The 22,141-nt window shown below is 41.8% G+C and overlaps 1 protein-coding gene across 1 annotated transcript in view; it reads left to right on the top strand.

Moving 5' to 3' along the window:
• Nucleotides 1-18,943, top strand: part of SMS (spermine synthase) — a 51,655-nt gene extending 32,712 nt beyond the window's left edge. The window contains exons 8-11 of the mRNA XM_022560477.3: nucleotides 9,332-9,446; nucleotides 10,300-10,379; nucleotides 16,851-16,966; nucleotides 18,430-18,943. Of these exons, the coding sequence (XP_022416185.2) occupies nucleotides 9,332-9,446; nucleotides 10,300-10,379; nucleotides 16,851-16,966; nucleotides 18,430-18,469 (351 nt within the window). The 3' untranslated portion in view covers nucleotides 18,470-18,943. The remainder of the gene's footprint in view (nucleotides 1-9,331; nucleotides 9,447-10,299; nucleotides 10,380-16,850; nucleotides 16,967-18,429) is intronic.
• The last annotated feature ends 3,198 nt before the right edge of the window (nucleotides 18,944-22,141 follow it).

The following is a 22,141-nucleotide window of genomic DNA, read 5'->3' as shown; positions in this document are numbered from 1 at the left end:
AACTGAAGTGTGAATATGTGGAGAGACAAGTTATTTCTTAGATGAAAAAGTACCATAATCCCCAAGGGGGTTTTTAGAATTAGACGAAATGATTTTGAAGTTCTCTTGAAACCATAATTATCTAAGACTAGCCAAGAAAAAATTAAAAAAAGATCACAGTGAAGGGAGATTTGTCCTCTTATTAATTTACTGTGAAGTACAGTAAGCAAATAGAGGAAGTATGATGATGACAAATATAGAAGTATGGCACAGAGACTTGACCACACCTTGGTGTTTGTGTAGACACAAAGCTAATATATGGACTAAGGTGTTTTCAGTTTGGGAAAAGGTTTAGTTGATTTAGTAAATGTCAACATAATGGGCTGTCCATCTGCATGAGAACAAAATTAACCCTAGAAGCCATAGAAAAAATAATTTCAGATGACTTAAGCTCCAGATACTAAAACTAATACATTTAGAGAAATTTAGAGTATCTAACCTTGGAGTTGGGAAACCTCATAAGGAAAGACAAGAAACCAGTAACTAGTAACATCATACTATATAAACCAAGCCAAAAGTCTGAAAATAATGGCAACAAACATGATAGGGAGTTAATCCCTTTAATAATACAAAGAGCCCCTACTAATATTTTAAAATATTAACTAAAGGTGTAAAGGATATGAACTGGTGTTGTAGACCCCAAGTTCGTGTGCCCAGTGCACAGTGAGGCCAAACAAACTGAAATGGAATTTGGAGCAAAGTTTATTGCAAAGGGCAAGCAAAGAACAGGCAGCTCATGTTATAAAGACCCGAACTCCCTGGTGGTGTCTAGGGAAGTGGTTTTACAGGCAAAATTTGGGGGAAGGTGCAGGGTGTGTGACCTTCCTCTGGTTGATGGTAACAGGGTGGTGTTAAAGAAATCTCAATCATCAGCCATCTTGTTTCAGCCAGGCTGGGTCCATGTGCTTGTGCACAGCCTGAAGTTACTGTCCTCTGCCTGGGTGGGGGATTTCGTTCCTGGTTAAGAACTCAGTTATGTATCAGATTGTTATCTATAGGGACACAGAAAGACTTGTACCTGGGAGGGGCCTGCGGCGCCCCACTCACTTTAAATTCCCCTTTTCTTTGATACTCCTCAGTCTTGATGGGAACAGGTGTGGGATAAGAAAGGGAATAAACTTTTGGATAAAGAGGTTAATCATAAACTCTGCCGAGGGAGTCCACTTTTGGGGGCTGGGGAGATGGATGACTCAGTTTTAATACCCCACCCCTGTTTCAACCTTCTCCAAATCTTTGAGGGAATGGGGTGATGACCTGTCTGGCTACTTCCTGCTAAAATGGGGCATAGTCCTGCCTCATCTTGGGGAGTGGACACTGAGTTGGAAATACTCCCAAGTTCCAAGTCTTGAATCAGAGTCTTGTATGATTAAGATCTCAGTTCCTGGGACTTCCCTGGTGGTCCAGTGGTTAAGGCTTTGCCTTCCAATGCAGGGGGTACAGGTTTGATCCCTGGTCTGGGAGCTAGGATCCCACATGCCTCATGGCCAAAAAACCAAAACATAAAACAGAAGCAATATTGTAACAAATTCAATAAAGACTTTAAAAATGGTCCACATTAAAAAAAATCTTTAAAACAAAAAGATCTCAGTTCTTTAGTCCACTGTTTTGGTGTGCCAGATCTAGTTAGGAGTAGTAGTGACAACCCACACAGACTTTGGAAAGTAGATATCATTCCCTGAGAAATTCAGGAGAATGAGCCTGAAAACCAATCTGGACCTGGCACTTAGATAAAATTACATTAACTGGTTACAAGTCTCCCCCTAAGTAGGTTATAACTTTTGATATGATATTAACATACATGAAAGGAGCTATTGGCCATTACAATGTCTCCTTTTTCTGCTAATGTATGATCTAAAGCAGTTTTGTTGTCTAAAAAATTAAATAGTTACAAGAGGAGACCTTGAGATAAGGTTGCAGCTGCCAGCCAGCACTACTTTGAGAAAGGCTGGTGGTATCCCAGAGTCTGATACAGTTCAGAAAATTCAAGTTCTCAACAAGACAGATGTGTCTAAAATCATGTCCTCAAAGGCCACCTAGTTCGACCTTGGATGTCTGAACCACATGTCTTCCATTTTGACTTGACAAATTCATTCCCCTCCTCAATGGCCAAAGCATATGTACCATATGACCAGGCCGCTCTGGTCAGTAAAGTTTAAGTTAAACCGTGTATAAGCCAGAATGACTCCCCCATACTTCCATATGTGAAGATTTTTCTATCATTTCCCCTTTTGATTGCAAATCTTTCAGTAGACCAAAGTACTTGTCCCTCGATGTCAGGGTGGTTGCTGCCCCCCCCTGGGTCCCTCATGTTCCTCTGTGCTAGGCCTCCTTTTGGTTTATATAAATTTGCCTAGGTATCTACTTTGGGGGAAAACTGATCAGATACTGTCAACAGGCTCAGAGGTATGCTAATGGGGAAACATTTCATAGGCTACACATTTAGTTAATTATACCGAATTGTAACACAAGCAGTGTGTATGTGCTTTTAGCAGTAGACTTAAAGCTAGCAATTATATATGTCATGTATGAGTAGTTATACCCTGACAACTTCACTAGAAAATTTTCTTTCTATCCTGAACATTGGGGGCAACAATATGGTTAACACAGTAGCTTTCAATTTTGATAGGGCCTTGTCACACACAGGTCATGGGACATCTGATCTTCATCTCAAGATAGGTTGCTGTTATAAGCTTCAGAAACAAGCTCAGTGTCTTTAATAATTCGGTTAAACTTTACAACTATATAACAAGGAGCTATCTGGGAAGTAAGTCTTAGGCAATAAATACAGACCCCAACAGAACTAGAATTTAATATCTATTGAAACAATCTTTCTCCAAAATTACCCTCATTTTTTACCAAATATTTTAGCCAAATTATGGAAATCAGACTTTCACAAACCTGGTCTGATTATTTACATACATGTAATTGATCCTTTAAATTGGCTGTGCTGGAACTTTTCATAAGGAATCCCAGACTGAATTTTTAAAAGGCCCCTCAGGGCCAGGAAAGCTATGCCAGGGGCTTGCCACAGATTCTGCCTGCCATGTCTGTAGATCTGGGTGAATTCCTCTCTTTTAAAGGTCTCCAAAACATCTTGAGACTCCTGCGCTTGTCAGGTAGTGACCTTTCTTGTTCACCTTGATAAGGTTGCTGGGAAATCTGAGTTGCCAGTTTTTGGAGGGCTCAGGTAGAAAAAAAAAATCATTGTTTCATTGCTGTAAGTCATAATTAGCTTGAGGGGAAGTGTTTCCTTATATCTGGAAAACACAGATCAAAACCAGTAGTATTTTAGACAAAACCCATAAAAATTATAAGCGTATTCACCAGTTCACTCAGTAATCCTTTTTGTTAACAGTGTTTATGAAGACGCCAGGTTTTTCTGTTAGGATTCTGTAATTGCTTACCCAGTTCATCGATATGATCTGAAATTTATGAGACTTGGACATGTCAAAAAGTCCTTTTAATGAATCTTCTTGAAGATGAAGCACTTTTGGAAAAACAGTAAAACAGTAACTGAGTGACAAGACTTAAAAGGTACAGTTAAACACCTGATCCCAATGTAATTGACAAAAAACTTGGTTATAATAACTAGAATTATGAGTAACATTTTATCAGGACACACCAGACTTTGAGAAATTCCATATAATTAAAAAAAATTTACTGGAGTATATTTGATTTATAATGTTGTGTTTCATATAATTTTAAGAATATAAAAACATTTGCCCATACCGTATAACCTGATAAGGCTTAACATTCATTTGACAATGCTTCCCATGTAATTTAACATATTGAAGTATCCTAGTTCATTTAATCTCTGAGATGCCTTAGGGTTCTTCTGAAGCATCCTAAAGTTAGCTGGAGGTCAAAAGAACTTCAGTTAGAATTTGATATTTGGGACGTTTGTCAAAAATATTAAAAAGTTTCAAAACACCTGGTCAAATAAGATCATAGGTCATTGTGAAACAATACCCATTCACCTAACCAAAGTGACAATAAAAGATCTCAAAGGCAAATATAGAAAGTTACAGTCAGATCCCTCAGAAAGGCAAAAAAACTCACAATCTGTTATTGAAAGCAGCTTAGCATTGTAAGAAAACTTTGTTTTGCCAGCAGAGAGAGAAAACCAAAAAACCAAACTCCAGTCTTGCATCAACCTATTTTTTTTTTTAAGAATCTTAAAAAAACGTTTATTGATATCTCTTTGTAAGTGAATCAAGTGGGTGTAAAGCGGCATAAACACAGCAGTGAAAATCAGATACCCCATTATAAAAATAAATTACAAAAAAAAAGACAGTGAAAGAGAAATTTTTACAAAATTCGTTCAGGGGCTGTGATGCAACCTGGATTGACCACATCTAGACCCACAGCTGGATGAGACATAAGGCTGGGCAATCTTGGGGCTGAGAGGATTGGTGAGGTTGGGTGAGCAAATGCAGACCCTTTAAAGTAATACTGCGTGGTACCCATTCCAAGGGTCCCAAATCTCCAGGTTCAAGGAAATCTTCCTATAGCTACAACATGCATGGGAAACCCAGACGGTGGTACACCGTGTGATTGGGAAAGGTTTCTAAAACGCACCTCATTTTTCATCTCCTGGTGCGCGGGTTTGCCATTCCAGCCGCTTTACTAACAATCTCCCCACTTGGAGAATCAGCACCTTTAACCTCCTGTTTCATACAGTTTGCAATTTGTCCGGAGGATGACCAGGAAGTGGGGGAACCAATGAGAGACTAGCTCTAGCTGTTTGGACAGGCACGTGTCACTCTAATTTCCAATCAGGAAGAAGAATTAACCCAAGGATCAGCCTGCCCCCCCCCACCCCCCGAACCAGAATAGGGCCTGTAGCAATCCTGCGGTTTTGCGGCCAGCTCCTAAATAAGCGAGTTGAAAAATGGAGCTCAGGGGCACTGCAATTCACAAACCTGCAGAGTTATAAATGATAACTATCGTCCAAAAATATATTGAGGCAAGGCAACGAAGAGGATTTGAAAGCAATGCAGAATTGCAGGAAACAGTTTTCAGGAGGTAGACTGGACTCGCCTTTAAAGCACATGAAAAGCGGCAGAACTTCGACAATGATGCATTTGGCCAAAAAGGGCGCATGCGTCATCAGCCTTTTTTTTTTTTTTTTTTTTTGCGGTACGCGGGCCTCTCACTGTTGTGGCCTCTCCCGTTGCGGAGCACAGGCTCAGCGGCCGTGGCTCCCGGGACCAGCCGCTCCGCGGCATGTGGGATCTTCCCGGACTGGGGCACGAATCTGTGTTCCCTGTATCGGCAGGCGGGCTCCCAACCACTGCGCTACCAGGGAAGCCCTTCCCTTATTTTTTAAACATTTGAAAAGAAGGTTTCTCCTAGAAAACTTACCTAATTTACATGTAATTTACTCAAATGTCTCATCAAGTTGTTTTTCTTGTTGACAAATTTTATAACAATATGAGCTGACTTTCAGTAACCCTAGATGCAATAAAAGTATTATACTTAATACTGATGACTCTAAAGACGTGTGTATTAAACCAACATGCTTAAGCTAGATTTAATACCAAATATCAATTTAATAATGTTTCTCAGATCACATGAACCTGAAATTTAACTAGTTTTTTATATTTCTGAGAATTTAAATAAGCACATAATTTTTTTTAGTTCAGTTAAATGGAACTCGTCCACAAACCAATCTTGTCAATGCCATTTGGAGATAGACACATATTTATAATGTACACATAGACATACATATGTCTATATAGACACAGATGTAAAAGTTTTCCTGTTTGCGTTTAAAAAGCCCCCTTCCCTGTCCCCGTCCCCCCCACCCCCACCCCGGTCTCAGGGATCACAGACGATTAAAGTTTCTGAGAGCCCAGGTAGATCATTTTCATCTCGAAGGTATTAGCTAACCTCTACTAACTGTGCACACACAAACTAGTTTTGGAATGCCAGAAGAGCCCCATCTTAGCCATTTTCAGGGTGAGATTTCCTTCAGTTTGTAAGTAGCCAATTCGGTTTAAATCAATGACAGTAATACATATCACTCACGCACATTCACATGCTTCCCTTCCAGATGAACTTGAATCAGCGTTCAAGTTACCAAGACTCCCTTAAAGAGGGTTAAAACCAGGAAGAGAGAACAGGATTGGGACTCGTGTACCAAGACACTCATGCTCACACCCAAAATAAAAGCCAAACCAGTTCCAAAAGGCTCACTTAGATACAACATAGCATAAAAGCCTATACATAAGGAATTTCACCCCATTTCACTTCCCTTTTATAAAACAGTTCTAGTTGAAATATGCTGTTATAATTTAGAGGGCCATTGTTGTCCAGATCCCAAGGCGTACTGAGGCCAGGCAGTGTTACGATGAAATATCATTTTCTTTCATTCATGGGAGCAAAGCTGATCTCCCAGTTCTGAAAAATGTACTCTAGGGGACTGCAAGATGGACCAGAGCTGTGCTCATCCATAGTTATTCATGGCTGGTGGTGTCAAATACCAAGCAAAGAGCAAACCAATGCAATGCAGAACAATCTCAGGGTCACAGTTCCCTAGCCCCAGAAAGGGAGAGAGCCAACCAATGCCCTATCAGAGGTGAAGCCAAATGACCAAGCCTAGTCCCCCAGTCCCTTTATCTTAGGGAATTGTGTCAAGCTCGATTTCTGACTTGTTACATGTGATTTTTTTTTTTACATGAACATGTTTTTTGTAACTAGAAGGGAAGATTTCTTTGCTGTAGGCGAAGCCAGTGCAATAGGGAAGAATAACCATGGTGTCAGTATGAGCTCCATTACCAGAGATATCTCAACCAGCCAACGCAAGTACTGACTGATACACAGATATAAAAAACAAATACGGTCGCATAGACAAGAGATCAGATAAGGTATATTTCAAAATTGCTTTCCCACTCCCAGATGGAGGCCTCCAAACAGATTTGTCTGACTCCCAAAAGAGAATCAGATTGACTCACAATGAACCCAGAGTGGCTCACTTCCTGAAAGGGAATGAACCTAGACGGAGCCGGTAGAATTCCTAGCTCACGCATGCTGGAGAGACTCAGCCCAAACCGATACCTAAGGTGGGCCGTAGGTCAGAATGTTTCTTGGTTCTAACCAGTCCTGTGCCGAAAGGGCTGGCATCCGGCATCGCCAGGGAGCGTCCCTCCAAGTTCCTCTGAGTGAAATGAGCTCTGGTGGCTGTTGGGGACTCAGGGAAGAAGGCTGCCCTCGGACAGGGTCGACCTGTCTCGGGCACAGTCTCTTGGTTGGCTCATCAAAACTGGTGAAACCTAATTCGTGTGCCTGATACACAGTGAGGCCGAACAAACTGAAACTTCAGCGTTTGGAGCAAAGAAAGGTTTATTGCAAGGGCCAAGCAGGAACAGGCAGGTCAAGCTCTAATGGGTTTTCAGGGAAGAGTTTTTTAAGGCAAATTTGAGGGGAGAGCTGCAGGGTGTGTAGTTTTCTTCTGATTGGTTGGTGGTGAGGTACCTCGGTGGTGTTAACTGGATTCTCAGTCATCAGTCTTCTGGTTGTAAGTACTTGTGCTCAGCCTGAAGTTACCAGCCTCCACGTGGGTGGGGGCCTTAGTTCCTGTCGAAGATCCCAGAGTTATGTATCAGATTGTTAGGTGTAGGGATACAGAAAGGTTTTGTACCTGGGAGGGCCCGCTGGGCCCTGATCAGTTTCAACACCCCCGCCCCCAACTTCTTTGATACTCCTCAGGCTTGAGGGGAACAAGTGTGGGACAAGAAAGGGAATAAAGTTTTGGATAGAGAGGTTAATCATAAAGTTGGCAGAGGAATTCGGCTTTAGGGGGACTCGCTTTCATTGGTACTTTTCAGAAGACGAAAGTCAAATAGCCTGCAAACTTATGACAAGCTGCTTACCCCTATTGGTGGCGTGAAGTTCTTGTGAAAAGTTAGCAAGGGACTCGACAAAATAAAACAACGGGGACAACATCCAGTACTGGGAAGGCTGCAAGGACACAGGTGCTTTATGGAGCAAGAATTGCCTTCAGAATTAAAAAGTAAAGTACACATGCCTTTTGTTCTGGCAACCCAATGTTTGGGCATCCAGGCAACCGTCATCTATACAAGGAGGTTTGTTATGGCTGTGTTTGTAGAGACCAAGACTTGACGATGGTAAGAATATATAGCATTTTTAGTGGTATGTTAATATTTTTTAAAAAAATCATCATCTGGAATGGTGTTAGGTGAAAGTTGCCAAGTTCAGAACGATGTGTGTGATCCTAGTTATACAAATGAGAACAAGCATTTGTGTTTATGTGCGGGTGAATGTGCACAAGACTTTGTGCACAAGGGAAAACTGAACATATCAAACAAGACTGATATGTAGTTGGAAGTGGCTGAGGTGTTAGTGCCTTCTAGATCTTTGCATGGTTGCACTTGATGCATTAAATGAAACGAGTTCTGTAACAACCGGACAGGAAGATCCAGTTTCTTCAAGAATTGTGGTTTTGAGGATATGTGTAAGAACATTTATAGGAAAAGATCTGGAATAGTTTATCTTAGGGAATTGTGGCAAGCTCGATTTCTGACTTGTTACATATGATTTTTTTTTTTATACACGAACATGTTTTTTGTTAAGTAGAAAAATGAAAAGACAAGGAGAATAACTCCTTTCTTGTTCAGGAATTTGCCTACAGCTAGGTGGGTCCCTAGCTCATAGCTTCAGTACTCCAAAGATACGGCAAACCCCAAACTTATTTCCTGTATTTACTGTAAAGGGCCTGTATGAGAATTCCAGCTTCTACCTGCTATACTCTGCTTGTTAATAACTCTGTGATTGTGAGAGCTGGCATTTATCACATGGCTTTATTACCATCAGTACTTGAGGTATTAGAGGTAAGATGCAAAAAAATAAATCAATAGACAACAAAGTCATTCAGTGCTTAGTATAAAAGAAAAACTAAAAGTAGAAGAAAATACATGTAGTAGGAGAGGCAGTATAGATTAGAGTTAAAAGTGTGAACTTGGTTTTCAGATCTAGGTGTGCTTCTTGGCTCCGTTTCTTATTGGGTGCCTTTGAGCAGGCTTTGTGACCTCTCTCGTTTGTGTCTCTATTTGTAAAAGGGGATGATAATAGTACCTGCAAGGAGTTGTAGAGCATGCAGTAGGTCCTGAATTTTAGCTCTTAGCAGGTATGGGTGGAAGTCATTTTTGCTTGTGCGGCAGGGAGCTGTGGCCCTCAGCCCCCGCATGCCGTCTCCCCTTTCCTTTTGCAAGTGTTTAACTACTTCCATATGTGTTGGCTCACCCGCATCTGTTCCTGTTCTCTCTGGAAGGTTCTAATAGAAGACTGTATTCCAGTACTGAAGAGGTACGCCAAAGAAGGGAGAGAGTTTGATTATGTGATTAATGATTTGACAGCTGTTCCAATCTCCACATCTCCGGAAGAAGGTAGATTCTGTTTTTTCTTTTTAACCAAGATAATGTTCATGGAAACGTTTTTCTTGGCACCATGTGAGAATGAAAGGATCTTAAGAGATTGTCTAGAAAAGTTCCTTCATTTATTAAAGGTAGTTAAACTGAGGCCAGAGGTGGAAGGATGGCTAGATTTGGCTTTGGTCAAATCCTGTTTTGCCATTAAATGAGAAAAATTAATTCAGTTGTTTGAAATAAGCATGAAATAAAATGACTCATAGTTATACCATTGAGACACTAGCTTGTTGGATAACTTATTTTTACGTACTGTGATTTTTTTAACCTGTACTGGGACAATATGGTGACCTTTCTAAGCCACACCAGAGACAGTTCCCCTTCTCAGACCACCACTCGAAATTACTGCTAGCTTAGGATTTCAGTGTTCATGTTTCTTCTATTACCTTGTCTTCCTGCTGAGTTTCCAGACTCGGGTCACCACCTGATGACCCTCGCTGACCCTCACCCTTGCAGTTTCTCTCTTGAGATGTTGCTGCTTTCCCCGTTACTTAAAGCTGTTGTCTTTCAGATTTCAACCACTGCCTTTGTGTCAAATCTTTATGGGTACGGTGAGAACACTGCTACGTACATGCACATTTGCTTTTGATCTTGCTTGTGTATGCGTGTATGTGCACGTGTGTCCAAGACACAAAATATGTGACAGTATGCTGTCATTCACGAATAAGCCCTCGAATATTGGGTCTTAAGAAGCTCATGGCTATTTCTTATTTTTTGTATTGTTGAATATCAATGTGAATGTTTGACTTTAGATGTTGTTTCTGATGCACGTAAACTCATATTTATAAAACTTAATTTTTTTTTTTACATCCAGATTCCACATGGGAGTTTCTCAGACTGATTCTTGACCTCTCAATGAAAGTATTGAAACAGGATGGGAAATATTTTACACAGGTATAGACTTACTTAAGTGTTTTTTTCCCAAAACTCTCAAATTTTATGTTTTGTGCTTCACACAGCCAAAATACTTAAGGAGACATTAACATAAAGACTAATGGTAGCACTAACTATTTAGTTACTTGTAAAATTAAGACTAAATGAAGGTTAAAAGGGAGTGCGTATAGTATGTAATGGCTGTATGCTCTGACAATGTAGGGATAGTACAACTATTAAAAATAGTGGTGAGTGGGGGAGACTGGGACAAGTATATGCAAAAATCTTTTGTATATTTTCAGTAATCATGTTGGTGGTGATGGTATTAGTATTGTTATTGAGGTTGTTATATTTGTAATGTGGCATAAAGCAATTGAGCAATTATGCAATATTTTAATTCTATCATCCCCAACATTGTCAATATGGAAGGAAGTAGTTGAAGATGTAATAGAGAAGTGGATAAATAAAACCGTATTGTACTGAAAAAAATTTCAAGGACAGACCAGTATAATTGGATTATGTTCTCAAGCAGTTAAGTTTGTAAATAGCTGACCTGTCATTTTTAGGGAATTAATGAGTTCTGTTGTGTCCTGTTACCACAACCTTCTGATTTATTAAACTTGGGCTTTGGATGTAGTATAAGCTGTTGTCACCAGATGGAGACACAGACTGTGATTCCACCCCCCACCCCCAAACACTAGGGCAGGGGTCCCCAACTCCCGGGCCATGGGCCAGTACCGGCCTGTGGCCTGTTAGGAATCGGGCCGCACAGCAGGAGGGGAGCGGCGAGTGAGCCAGCGAAGCTTCATCTGCCGCTCCCCATGGCTCGCATTACCACCTGAACCATCCCCCCACCTTCCGTGGAAAAACTGTCTTCCACAAAACTGGTCCCTGGTGCCAAAAAGGTTGGGGACCGCTGCTCTAGGAAATTCTTAGTGGAAAAGCCATCAGCATAATTTCATAAACTGCTTTGGCTGTAGTATGAGTTACTGCCACTAGATGGAGACACAGACCGTGGTTTTTTTCCCCTCATCCTCTAGGAGATTCTTAGTGGAAAAGCCATCTACATAATTTCGTAAACTGCTCTGGCTGTAGTATGAGCTGCTGCCACCAGGTGGAAGCAAATTGTATTTTCCTCATTTTCTAGGGGATTCTTAATTTTAAAAGGTTTGAAGTTAGTATTTCTTGATATGTAAAAAATACATATATATATAACCTACTAAAGTCCTTAACTTTTCGAAAATGACAGCAAAAGCAGCTAATTGATGATCCGTCTTTTTACTTGGTACAGAAATCCCTTGATTCATAAGCAGAAGATAAACAGTATTGTACTCGGGTCCCTGTAATTAATTCTTCAGCATTTTCAGGAGAATTCCACCTCCCCCCCAACTTTTTTAAAGCATTGTTATAGTTAAATGTCAAGAACTACTAGAAAGGTCTTAACTTTATTCTCCCAAGGAGGCATTTTTAAGCAGACCCCAGACAGTTTACGGGATCTGAGATTCATAGTGCCGAAAACAGCTTGGCAACTTAAGAGACACCTTGAATTAGTTTCCATCCCATCCTGTTTTCTTCCTCCTCCCCCTGCACGGGCAATTAATCCTGGACCTTGCACTTGGTGAAAGTGTTGGCAAGCTTCAAGGGAACAGACAACTGTCGACGAATGGACTTTTTTTTACCCTGATCCTTAAGAATGATTTTTAAAACACATTGTAGAATTGACTTTTTAAAAGCCATGAGTCCAGGGGTCTGTAAACCACGGGCCAGATCTCATCTACTGCTAGTTTTTGCAGTTTTCTTGGCACACAGTCAGGCCCATTCATTACAGAGCGTCCATGGCTGCTTTTGCTACAGCGGCAGCTTGGAGCACTTTTGGTGAAAACTATATGATCTGCAAAGCCTAAAATATTTTCTGTCTGGCCCTTTACAGGAACCCTGTAAAGGGTTCTGACCCCTGCTTTACAGGAACTCTACAATGAAACCTGCTCAAACCAAGTGGTCTTATTCTTATAAAAACAACCCGAATTCAGTGAGTTGGGCTTTTCATAAGTGGATATTTCTTAAGCAGAGCATATATTGATAGAATTTGGTTCTTTTTATGTTTCTGCAAATAGAAGTCTCATGGAGCTTAAGTTGGGGAGAAGGTGAGGCTCTGACATCTTTAATCAAAAGTGACTGAAAACAATTTGGATCTACTGCAAACCAGTCAGTTTATAGTAGAGAATAGGTACCGTTAGGAAGAAAGCACGAGTGTTTTCTTTTGTTGTATTTACCTGGTACACTGCTTCCTTGGGGAACTGCTTTCTCAGTATGGACAACTAATAGAAAGGCTTACTTGACAGATCATCCCCACCCATTCCTAAATACTAATGATTCAGGCTTTGATTAACCTGGCCTTCGCCAGCCAACTTTTACTAAAAATCACCTTAAATACTTAAGGCTGTGCTGGTTTCTAAGCATTGTCCAAAAGATGTATTAGGACATCCTTCCCACCCCCGCATTCATTATAGTTGGAAACTCAAGGCGATCTCTTTTTATGATACCCAGGAATCCCACAGTATGTTGGGTGGTTGAATGTGTCATATGAAACAAGGGGGCGTAGGCCTTTGAAGAAGCAGGATTCAAGAGCTGCAGTGTGGTTTGACTCAGTATGTACTGGTGTCATTCCCACAGTGTAATACTTTCAAAAACTACCACGTGGTATGCTCAGGAGATACCTTTAATTCACACCCATCCCCCTTCCCTGAGCCTGTAGCTTAGAAATGGAGTATGGTTAAAGATGGGACAAAAATGTTGTTTGGCTTGTTAACTTGGTGACTGACAAAAGCTAAATGTTCCTGCCTAAAACTGCTTGCATCACAATGGCAAGTTCATGATGTCACTAGTGTCACTGTGGCTGGTTGAAGACAGCCTTGTCTGTGGGCCACAGAACTGGAGAAGGCGTCCTGGAATGTGTGAGGATTCATCGATCCACCGCTGGCAGGCTAGGGGAATTTGAATCCAGGGAAGAATTGCTTTTGTGGGACTAGGAGGCAGGTTCCCCCCACCCCCCATTATAAAAAAAACTGTAGGTTATTTCAAAGTACAAAAATATGTGTGTGATATTCATATTAGTTATGATACAAAGATATTAACTTCCCCGTCCCCCCGCAGTCATGGATGTTACCAGTATGCTTGACTCGTCTGCATTCCTCCCTAATCCCCTCCCGCCTTCTGGAAGTAACCCATTTTTAGTGTGATTTTTTTTGTTTCAGTTACTCTTGTGCTTTCTTTATAGATGTTTTACACACGTGTGATCTGCTAAATCATCATATTGTTTTTGCTTGCTTTTGAACTAGATAAAAATGGTGTCCTTAAGGAGGTATTCTTCCAGACTTTTTTTTTTAGTTGCGGCATGTGGGATCTTTTCAGTTGCGGCATGCGAACTCTTAGTTGCAGCACGCATGTGGGATCAAGTTCCCTGACCAGGGATCGAACCCGGGCACCCTGCTTTGGGAGCGCAGAGTCTTAGCCACTGGACCACCAGGGAAGTCCAGACTTTTTTATATTACAGAAATCACACAAGCTGTGTAAAAGATACAAACAGAACTAAAGTCTGTAAAGTAATAAAGCAAGTGTCACCCACAGCTAACATGAGGCAAGGAGAAACTTCTTAATTCTTTGCTATTAGATTGTTATTATGCATCCTCCATGTGTCGTAAGAAAAGAACAGTGTAGTTCCATTTAAATACAAAGAAAAGTGAAATGTATCACATTACTTTTTTTGGGTAGGTATCTGGGTTTTTTTTTTCTTTTTTAAACTGCTTTTTGACAATTTTGGGGAAGCATAAATTGAAACTATCCTATTTCTTTACCACATTCTTTGTAAGGAGGACTTCCCATATACCCTCTGTAAAGAGAGAGTGTGGTGTCATTTTTAAGATGGCAAGGAAAAACTTGAACTGTGAACCTTGGTGGCATTTCCATTCTATAGCTTCCCCGGTAGTGAGGTGTTCTAAAAACAACCGGGCAGTGTTTTCTATTTGTGAATCTTAAATTACACATGTGGTGTTTATGTACTCTCATGGTGAACTTGATGTTGAAACCAAATTATATGCTGGCCAAGGGCACTTTGGCCAGTTCCCACTGCAGGACCCTAGATGATGGGTTACTAAACAGGCTGGCACTGAAGGATGACGATGTGCTGAGCGAATGTGCTACGTTAAAACCGCCCAGGCCAGCCCTTGGAATAGTTCTGTCTACCCACTTGCCCGTGACTGACTGGTTCGTTGGTTTTGAAAGCCATCCTCAGGAACGCTTATATCGCAGGCTGCTTTATTATATGTGAATAATTTTCATCTTACATTATACTTGGCTATTTTGAGGCAAATTGATAGCAAAGTTCTTATGAAGGAATGTGATCAGCACATATATTCAGTTGTCTTCCAAATGTTAAGAACTTCAGAGGTTGGGACTTCCCTGGTGGCACAGTGGTTAAAACTCCACGCTCCCAATGCAGGGGGCCCAGGTTTGATCCCTGGTCAGGGAACTAGATCGCACATGCATGCCGCAACTAAGAGTTCGCATGCTGCAACTAAGGAGGCTGTGAGCTGCAACTAAGGAGCCAGCAAACTGCAACTAAGGAGCCCTCAAGCCACAACTAAGGAGCCCACCAGCCACAACTGAGGAGTACATGTGCTGCAACTAAGGTGCTGGTGACCTGCAAATAAGGAGCCTGCTGGCCACAACTAAGGAGTACATGTGCCACAACTAAGGAGCACGCCTGCCGCAACCAAGACCTGCGCAACCAAATAAAATAAATAAATAAATATATAAGAATTTTAGAGGTTAAGAGGAAAAAGTTGGTATTAAATATCCATCTTGTTTTCTAAATCCATTATGAAAAGCCCTTGGGGGAAAATTGTGCTCAAATGATAAACCCTACCCCAGATCTACTGAATGAAAATCTTCATTTTAATAAGGCCCCCTATGATTCATACATACATTAAAGATTGAGAATCACTGCTGTAGAATTATGCAGGTACTGTATGCATTCAGCAGCTCTCCTGTGTCTTGGCCAGCATTTCTGATTCTCTTCACCTTTTTTTTTTTAATGGTCCTAGAGTGGCTGCTGCAGCTCCACATATCCTATCTAAGTTGGAGGCTGGAAGAAAGTTGAAGGAGCTGGGTCACTGTATTTATCCTTGATTGTCCAGAATCAAATATCAGTTATATGTGGAATCTAAAAATTAATACAGGGCTTCCCTGGTGGCGCAGTGGTTGAGAGTCCGCCTGCCAATGCAGGGGACACAAGTTCGTGCCCCCATCTGGGAGGATCCCACATGCCACGGAGCGGCTGGGCCCATGAGCCATGGCCACTGAGCCTGCGCGTCTGAAGCCTGTGCTCCGCAATGGGAGAGGCCACAACAGTGAGAGGCCTGCGTACCACAAAAAAAACATACAAATGAATCTATATACAAAACAGAAACAGACTCACAGACATAGAAAACAAACTTATAGTTACCAAAGGGGAAAAGCGAGGAGGAGGGATAAATTAGTAGGAGTTTGGGATTAATAGATACAAACTACTATATATAAAATAGATAAACAAGGACCTACTGTATAGCAGAGGGAACTATATGCAATATCTTGTAATAACCTATAATGGAAAATAACCTGAAAAGATATATATATATAGATATCTATATCTATCTATATATATAATATATAATAATATATATAGTATATATAACTGAATCACTTTGCTGTACAGCTGAAACTAACACAATATTGTAAATCAGCTATACTTCAAGAGTTTAAAAAAAGAACACATTTCAAAAAATAAATCTTTCCCAGCAGACTTCCACTATATTTCATTGAGCCCTCCTACCTGCTCGGGAGACAGAAAAGGGGTGGCAAAAAAGGGAGAAAAATTAGAACAGTGAAGTCAAGAGAAAATGTTTGATAAAGAGTAGAACTGGGGAATATCCTTAGTGTATACATCCTGAATAGACTTTTGTTCTCTTATTGAAATAAATAAAATAAATCACAGATTTTGGGGGAAAGCACAGAGGTGTGAATATAGTTCTGTGTCGACATCTTAGACTCTTAAGAGGGTTGTAGTTTCTGGAAGCCAAGAACATTATCTTTTTGATACTTCATTCTCAACACAGTGGTGACTATTTTGAATGGGTTATGTGTATGAATCTTTGCTAATTGCATGGTGTTGATACAATGACTGTGTCACTAATGAGAAATTGGTCTCACTGGTTTCTGTTGCTTCATACTCGAATAATTTGAAATGGCTTGGTAAATGAGGTAGAAGGATAATGAGCTAATGGATCTATAAATAGAACTCAGTGCAATTTGTGAAAGTACAGAAACCTTATCTCATTTTCAGAGCTGAACTTTTATCTAAAGCTAGAATTGCTCATTTATTAGAGACCTTCAAATGAGTGGGACGTTCAGTAGGACTTAAGAATCCTATTGTTTGCTTTTCTCTCTTTGATTTAGGGAAACTGTGTCAATTTGACTGAAGCCCTGTCACTCTATGAAGAACAGCTGGGGCACCTGTATTGTCCTGTGGAATTCTCGAAGGAGATTGTCTGTGTCCCTTCATACTTGGAATTGTATCCTTTGACCGCATTGTGTTGCCAAATCAGAACCTCTATGTAAATATCATGCCTGTTTAACATTTTAAAGAAACAGAATTAGTTGTATAGTACATGTAAGGCCCTGGTTCTCCCCCCCACCCCACCCCCAGCCCCTCAGATGCTGGGGTGTGGCCTGACACAGCTTCTCAGGTGGTTTTAATGGTCTGGCACCACTGGTTCTCACAGGCAGTCCCCAGACCTGTGGCATCCCCTGGGAACTAGTTTCTCGAGCCCTGCCCCAGCCTGCTGCCCAGTCAGAAACACTGGAGGGTGGGGCCCGGTGACCTGTCTTGACCAGCCTGCCAGGAGATTGATGTGCACTTTAAAGCTTCAGAAGCCCCAGTCTAGACACCGTTCCAGCTGGAGCAGGCTGACTGAAGAAGCTCATTGTCCTTTTATGTTAAAATTACCCGACTTTAATATTAGTTTCTACACTTCACTTGATTCTGATTTGCAGTAGAGATAGAGCTAAAAATAATAGTGGGCATCATAAAGTTAATGTTGATGTTCTCCATTAGTTCCACTTAGTAAAGTTAGTCCAGGGAAATAAGAAAAGAACCCAGAGAAATGCCAAATGAAAGCATTGTCATTGGAAATTTATAGTGCATTTCTTCCTCCTAAAAACCGGACTGTGGTCTGTAGACCAAAGCTACCGTACCGGAGGTGGCAGGGTCTAGCTTCCTGTGAGAGCAGGTTTCATGGCTGCCTGCTAGCCTGAGCTCTGTGACCATGACAGTCTCCCAGGGAGGAGCAGCCGCCAGGTTCCTCCTGGCCCGTGGAGAGCTTTGACACCTCTCCCTGGCGAACAGGTGAGCATGTTCATCAGGGTTCCTCTCCAGAGCATTCGTTATAGCCAGAGCATTCGTTATAGCCAGAGCATTCGTTATAGCCAGCTCTTCTCTTTTTTTTTCCAGCTCTTCTTTATACATTGAAAGACTTTAGAAAGCAGTTGATGACACCTGGAGGAAAGGCTTTCGCCCTCTGGCTCCCCTCTGGTTCCTCTTTCCTCTCCATCCTTCCACCTTTCTCCCCCTTCTCTTCCTAGCTCCCTCTTCTCCCACCTCCCTCCTTTCTCTCTTCCTCCCATCCCCCCCACCCCACTTCTCACCTCCCTCTTGTCTTTGTCTCTCCTCTCTTGTTAATTCCCCAAAACATTTTAGAGTCCTTGGAAGCAGAAGTGTTACCTGAGAGGATATTTGTGTCCCTTTAATCTTTTCTTTGCTCACCTGCTGCCCTCCCTCCCCACCCCGCGACGTCCCAGGTGGTGGGCATCCTGGCTGCAAAGTGCCCTTGTTTAAGAGGCCTTCATTCTCATTACCACAGTGCTGTAAGCTCTGAAGCTTTCATCCGTCTTCCAGTTTGTAGGCCAGTAAACAAATTTGAAGTGATGCCTGTTTTTCCTTGAATTACCTGTTCTTATTCCTTGACTCCTTGTGCAGGTGGGTATTTTACACTGTTTGGAAGAAAGCTAAACCTTGAAAATCAGTTTCCCCTAATCATGTGTGCTGCAAATAGCCTTCCTGACCTTCATATGCTGTACATGACATCGAAAGGAGTCAGGCAATTAGTTGTGAATTCCTTCAAGTTTCCTTTTTTTAATTATTTTTTAATTTAAAAATCAAATGGAAAATGTATATTTTGGTGAACTAGGGTGTTATTTTTTTGAAGGATGATTAGACAGCACAGTGAAGGCTGCTAAATGCACTGAACCTCTAGAATGTGATTTTTGTTTTTGTTTTTGTTTTTCTGTGTGGGCTTCTTTTGTTTCTGTTTTGGTAGACTTCGAATTTGATTGTTTGGAAGAATGAACATCATTGTTTTATTCTGGAGGGAAGCTCTTGACGGGAGTTTCTTTTCCCCCCAAATTGACATAGGTATTAAAATTTGGTGCTTATAAGGAAAGACTTTAAAAAATGAATAGCAATGCTTTCGATTAAAATTACAAATGAGAAATTTCATGTGTCTGTTGTTTTATTTCAGCCAGGTCTTCTCTTTCTCGCTTCTGATCTCACAGAACAAAGATGTCTCCTTGGTCTTTTTTTAGTTCTGTTATATCACTCGGTGCCATTTATCTCTTTCTAATAGGATGGCCTTAGGGCCTTTTTTGAACAGCAGTAATGACTTCATTTACCACCGTGGTAAATGACACACAACCTATTACATTCACCAGTTCTTCGTTATAAAATTGACCTAAGGATAGGAAAAGATTTGGCCTTACTGTAAAGTTGAAAGTCAGAAGCTTCTTTCTATTCCAATTCTTATTGGTGTATTAGATGTGAAAATAAAGACCATTTTGGAATGCTGCTGTGAAGTTTTCTGAGTTTTTTGATGCATAGATAGATGACAGTTGTGGAGAGGCCCACAGCCGCAAGAGCAGCTTAAACTCACCTAAGGAAGTACGTGTAACAGCTTGGTAGTGTACTTGTGGGTCACAATCCACATCAAAGGTGAGGTTATATTGACCTGGACTGTTGGACATCACTGGGTTATCCTGTTTTGCTTTTTTTTTTCAAACTTTTATTTTTTAATTTTTTTATTTTTAAAATTTATTTTTGGCTGTGTTGGCTCTCTGTTGCTGCCTACGGGCTTTCTCTAGTTGCGGCAAGCGGGGGTACTCTTCGTTGCGGCACACGGGCTTCTCATTGCAGTGGCTTCTGTTGTTGCAGAGCACGGCCTCTAGGCGTGCGGGCTTCAGTAGTTGGGGCACACGGGCTCAGTAGTTGTGGCACGCGGGCCCTAGAGCACGTGGGCTTCAGTAGTGCGGTGTGTGGGCTCTAGGGCACATGGGCTTCAGTAGTTGTGGCTCGCGGGCTCTAGAGCACAGGCTCAGAAGTTGTGGCTCACGGGCTCTAGAGCACAGGCTCAGAAGTTGTGGTGCAAGGCCTTAGTTACTCCGCGGCATGTGGGATCTTCCTGGACCAGGGATCGAACCCGTGTCGCATGCATTGGCAGGCGGATTCTTAACCACTGCACCACCAGGGAAGTCCCCCTGTTTTCTTTTTTTTTTTTTGCGGTACGCGAGCCTCTCACTGTTGTGGCCTCTCCCGTTGCAGAGCACAGGCTCCGGACGCGCAGGCCCAGTGGCCATGGTTCACGGGCCCAGCCGCTCCGTGGCATGTGGGATCTTCCCGGACCGGGGCACGAACCCGTGTCCCCTGCATCGGCAGGTGGACTCTCAACCACTGTGCCACCAGGGAAGCCCCCCCGTTGTTTTTTTAAAAGGTTTTATGCTTTATCAGTGGAGTTCATTTACAATGAATTTGCAGTAGGCAAAGCATTAAAAATGAAACATCCAGTGTGTGTTTTGAGACAGAATAAGTGTCAACCGAGAACATTCTTCCTCCTGAGATAGGCTCATGGTATGAAACAGATATTGTTTAAAAATGAATATATGTCCACTTTTTCTTTTTTGTTCGATTGGCATGGGGGAAAAATAATAAAGGAGTTAGACTCACGTGGGAACTAGATTGGCTTTCAGCAAATATTTTTCTTGTGATAGAGGTTAAAAACAGCATTGGTAGATAGACACTAAGAATCCTACTCAAGCCCCGCCCTCCGGCTCTATGCTTTCAAAGTCTCTGTGTACTGTGTAAGATTAAAAATGATGATACTACTATTTTTAGAACACAGTTTGGGGTAAATAGAATTAGAGGGTTTTCTTTTTTAAATTAATTTTTATTTATGGCTACGTTGGGTCTTTGTTGCTGCGCATGGGCTTTCTCGAGTTGCGGCGAGCGGGGGCTACTCTTCGTTGCGGTGCACGGGCTTCTCATTGCGGTGGCTTCTGTCGTAGAGCACGGGCTCTAGGCGCACAGGCTTCAGTAGTCGTGGCTCGCGGTCTCTAGAGGACAGGCTCAGTAGTTGTGGCGCACGGGCTTAGTTGCTCCGAGGCATGTGGAATCTTCCCGGACCAGGGATCGAACATGTGTCGCCTGCATTGGAAGGCGGATTCTTTACCACTGCACCACGAGGGAAGTCCCAGGGTTTTCTTTTTTTTTCCATTTTAGAAAAGAAAGCAAGTGTATCTGCTGTCTAACTATGGTACTGTTAATATGTGGCATCACTTTGTACTTGAAGACTAGCTTGAGGCTGAGGCTACATCTGCTGATGAATTTCATGACACACAGGTGGGTCCTGCCGAGAGCTGAGAGTTAGCAATGAGATGGATCGGGTTGGGCCAGGCCACGGGAGACACATTCAGGAGAGACTAAGGGATGTGGTATGGGAGGAAGAGGGGAATGGAAAGAAATTTTTTATTCTGGATGATAATGGTGAACTCCGAGCACAATCATTCCTTTCTAGTAGAGAAAGGATGCCTGGTTTCTTTGAACATCTTTGTAACTGTTAAAAGAAAAGCGTGCAAACTGAACTCGATAGCTAAAAACAACCTCTACTTTTGCTGCATTTTAAGGAAATGTTGTAAGATCCAAGCACTGTTACATTACTTTAATGGGTGTAGTGTTATTTACTGTTGTAGTCTCCTTTATATTCTAAAGTAGAATATACTGTAATACATAGTTGCTTTTGAATTAAAGACAAGACAAATGTGGCTGTAGTTTAAATTCTAGTCAACACATCAACAGATGTCAAGAACTTGTTTATTAAAAAAGTAATGCTGCCCTCTCCTGAAAATGTGATTGGATATTTTCAAGATTTGATTAATGGTGATCCACCTGGGCTGGAGGAAGGCTGGGTTGACAGTGTTGCTACTAAGCAAAGGGAAAATGTGCCGCTCCTTCCTGTGCAATTGACTAGACACCTTCTTGCTTAACTACTGCTGACGTAAGAGTTTACATTTGTCTCAGTAGATTGATCAGTTTTATTCTGTTCCCATGACTTCTGGGATAGGGTGGAGGGTGAAGGGTGTGGGTGTGTGTGGGTGAGGGTGAGAGTGAAGGTTGTGTGTGTGTGATGTATCGTTGGCCTGTACCCAAGACTCTAGAGCAGTATTATTCACAGTGTGGTGCTTCAGCCAGCTCTTTGTGTTCTAAGCACATTGTTTTGTTTGCTTCAGCTGAAGTGTTTTGTTCCCAGCAAGACTTCGTCAGTGAACGAAGCATTATGTTGGTCTCCACCGCAGGGCACGCTCCTTACCCAGTCTTGGAACAGCACTGTGAGTAGCACTGTTCTCGAGGCCAGCTTGGCAGCATT

The sequence above is a fragment of the Delphinapterus leucas genome, chromosome X (assembly GCF_059928025.1).
Source record: "Delphinapterus leucas isolate spDelLeu-1000000601 "Yukka" chromosome X, BTC_Dleu_Yukka2, whole genome shotgun sequence".
NCBI classification, from domain to species: domain Eukaryota; kingdom Metazoa; phylum Chordata; class Mammalia; order Artiodactyla; family Monodontidae; genus Delphinapterus; species Delphinapterus leucas.
Note: the sequence above shows the minus strand (reverse complement) of the source record. Positions and strands in the feature narration are given on the sequence as shown.